Source organism: Ictalurus punctatus, chromosome 9, assembly GCF_001660625.3.
Source record: "Ictalurus punctatus breed USDA103 chromosome 9, Coco_2.0, whole genome shotgun sequence".
Lineage (NCBI taxonomy): Eukaryota > Metazoa > Chordata > Actinopteri > Siluriformes > Ictaluridae > Ictalurus > Ictalurus punctatus.
Genome location: NC_030424.2, coordinates 12,720,001 through 12,723,140, shown reverse-complemented (window position 1 = coordinate 12,723,140; position 3,140 = coordinate 12,720,001). Strand labels below are relative to the sequence as shown.

The 3,140-nt window shown below is 44.3% G+C and overlaps 1 protein-coding gene across 1 annotated transcript in view; it reads left to right on the top strand.

Annotated features, from left to right (window-relative positions):
• Positions 1-778: 778 nt before the first annotated feature.
• Positions 779-3,140, top strand: part of mboat2a (membrane bound O-acyltransferase domain containing 2a) — an 80,232-nt gene continuing 77,870 nt past the window's right edge. The window contains exon 1 of the mRNA XM_017475865.3: positions 779-1,128. Coding sequence (XP_017331354.1) covers positions 1,048-1,128 — 81 coding nt within the window. The 5' untranslated portion in view covers positions 779-1,047. The remainder of the gene's footprint in view (positions 1,129-3,140) is intronic.

Genomic DNA, 3,140 nt, shown 5'->3' with positions numbered 1-3,140 from the left:
ATTTGTGCGAAAAAAATAAATAAATCTGGTACACTGTGCTAAAGGTTCCCCACTCACATTATATCAGGTCCTGTAGTGGTTACTTTTCACTGATAGCTGGTGTAGCAAATGGGCTACAGCTAGTACCTACAAAATGACCAATATGGGAGGCACACCTGGAAATATGGCCAGAGTACAGCATATGGCCAGGGACTACTGATCTCGAAAGGTCATGGGTTCAAATCCCAGCACCACCAAGCTGCCACAGCTGGGCTCTTGAGCAAGGGTTTAACCCTCAACTGCTCAGTTGTATAAATAAGATAAATGTAAGTTATTCTGGATAAAGGTGTCTGCCAGATGCAATAAATGTAAATGTAAGTATATATGTACAACACAGGTGTACCTGTAAAGACCTTAGTGACCACTGAGTGTATTATTGGTCTACTGTATATCATATACAAGCTGAACAATACAATATATTTGTACATTATCTGTGCTATTAAAGTTCATAAAAGTCTCATTGTAAGAGTTAAATAATAAACCAAAGTATTTAACTCTTACAATTTTTCAATTACATTCATAACTTACACTCATACGCGAGGCAGAACAGCAAGCTGGTGGGCGGGGCACAATATACAGCGAGCTGTAATGGGCGGGGCATAATATAAAGCGAGCTGTAATGGGCGGGGCACAATATACAGCGAACTGTAATGGGCGGGATGGACGCGTAACCCTTCCCACACGGGCTCAAGTACAAATAGTTTGTTATTCCCTCTACAAGTGCACTACTTTCCATGCAAAAATAGTTCTAATTCGACACCATGTGTAGTGTACTAGATATCCAGTAATGTGAGATTTGGGTTTCGGTTTGTGTTGATGGAGGTTTAGAGCTGTTGCGCCTCAGACAAGTTCCCGAGCGGAGCGATATCCAGTCCAGCAGTGAGACGGACCGCGCGCGCAGAAGACAAGAGAGAAGAGGGAGAGAGAGAGAGAGAGAGAGAGAGAGAGAGAGGAAAGAAAGAAGAGAAGAGGAAACTGGATAGGGGGATTCAGTGGATTTCAACAGTCATGGCTACTGAAACAACGTCTTGTACAGGCTCCAGTTTGCTGCAGCCTCTCAGCGACATGATTGACCTTCCTCTGGATCAGGTAAACTCCACTTGTTTTTAAAGATACAGAGCTAGCGGTGGCTAATTCCTTAATGTTGGCATCTACATCTGACGCCTCTTGCTTCGCATTCCGCTGTTTTGTGAAGGGTTGGACATGTAATGTTTTCGTCTTGGTCAAGTAAATCCTTCTGTATCAGTACACGTCGTCCTCATTTCAGTTATTTTTCTCCTCATCAAGTAAACGAGCGACAGGAACAGTTCCACTGGAGCTAGCTGTCTGATGGAGCTAGCTAATCAGCGTGTTCGGCACACATGTATGCGGCTCTGATGATGTGAGATAGCAGTTTGATTATTCAGGCAAGGCGACCGGCATCACGCTATCAGTCTGTGATCTGCTGGAACACCACGCGGAGAGAGGAGATAAAGAAGCAGTCAGTGTAGAAGGTGCTGAATTATATTTCAGCTCAGAGCATGTCAGAATCTAATCGGGGTTGGACCACCCATCCCCCCCAGGGTCGGACCAGTTAGAATTAGACTCCAGTCAGGGTCAGACGCCTGTGAAGATCAGACACCCCCCCCACAAGGTTGGACACCCAAACCCCCCTCCACAGGGTTGGACACCAGTAGGAATTAGACTCCAGTCAGGGTCAGACACCTGTGAAGATCAGACACCCCCCACAGGGTCGGACACCAGTTAGGATTAGACTCCAGTCAGGGTCAGACACCTGTGAAGATCAGACACCCCCACAGGGTCGGACACCCCTCAGGATCAGACATCAGTCAGGCTTAGACTCCAGTCGAGGTTAGACACCAGTCAGGATGAATTACCATTTAGACTTAGACTCCAGACAGTATCAGATAACTATTAGGCTAAGACTCCAGACAGAATCAAGCACCAGCCAGGCTTAGACTCCAGTCAGGATCAGACACCCATCAGGATCAGGAACCAGTTAGTATCAAGCACCAGTCCAGATTAGACATGAGTCCAGATCAGAGTGTCTGAAATAGTACCCTACTCACAACACAGTGCAATATTTTAACACGTTTCTCACTTTGTTTGAAATAGTGGAGAGTATCTAATGCCTTGTTATACAGTCAGTGGTTCGTTTTAAAAATCATTTTATTTTTAACACTCCGGTGGAAATCACAATCCAGAAGTATCAAAGTTATTACACTTATTATTGAGTTCTTAGTGTGGATGGGTTTAATCCAAACCTCAATAACAAAACAAAACAAAAAAGCAAGTAGTGCTATAAATAACTTCAGCCCGGTCTCACCGTTCTCTGTCGGTGGAAAGTTCAGGAATAAATATAAGCCGTATTAAAGAGCACGACGTCGGACACACGGCCTGCATGTTAAACTCGCATCCCTGAGTGTTAGCTTGGGTGTGAATAAACAGAAGGGTCTGGGTGATTAAGCCCCCCCCCCCCCCCCCCAGCAAAATGTCATCACCTTTCCTAGCCTAAACTCTCCTTCACATGACATTGAATAAGTCTCGAGCGTGTGATGACAGGAGCACTCTGACGTGTCGGGTGTGTCCGATCTGGTCCAGCGGGCAGGGACTGTAAATGATTAACACAGCCTCGGGTCAAGTGATCCATCTGTCGCTGTGAACAAAAGTGGTGTATTTAACACATTTCACTTGTTTGTGTGGTGATGATGTACATGACAAAAGCTCAATGCTGACTTGGGTGTAGTGGGTTCATCTGTGTTTACAGTTAAACGCATTCATCAAAAGTTTTACAAATAAGGGAGAATATAATACAACCTTCAGTGGTCGATGGTTAAAAAAAACGGCGCCCTGTAATTCAACACTACGCGTTCATTAAATAAATCACTGTGGGTTTTTATTTGTTTATTTCTCAGTGCAAGGGATTCATGTAAAAATAAAATAAAAAGGTTATCGATCATAGACATCATTTGAGCTCATTTCCTTCATCGTATCTGGCAGCATGTGGGTGAGAGATCTCGCGCAATGATCGTGTTGTTACAAAAATATTATTTTGTTTGCAGAACTCCAGTTAGGTAAACACCTGTAATCCAGCCCGACAG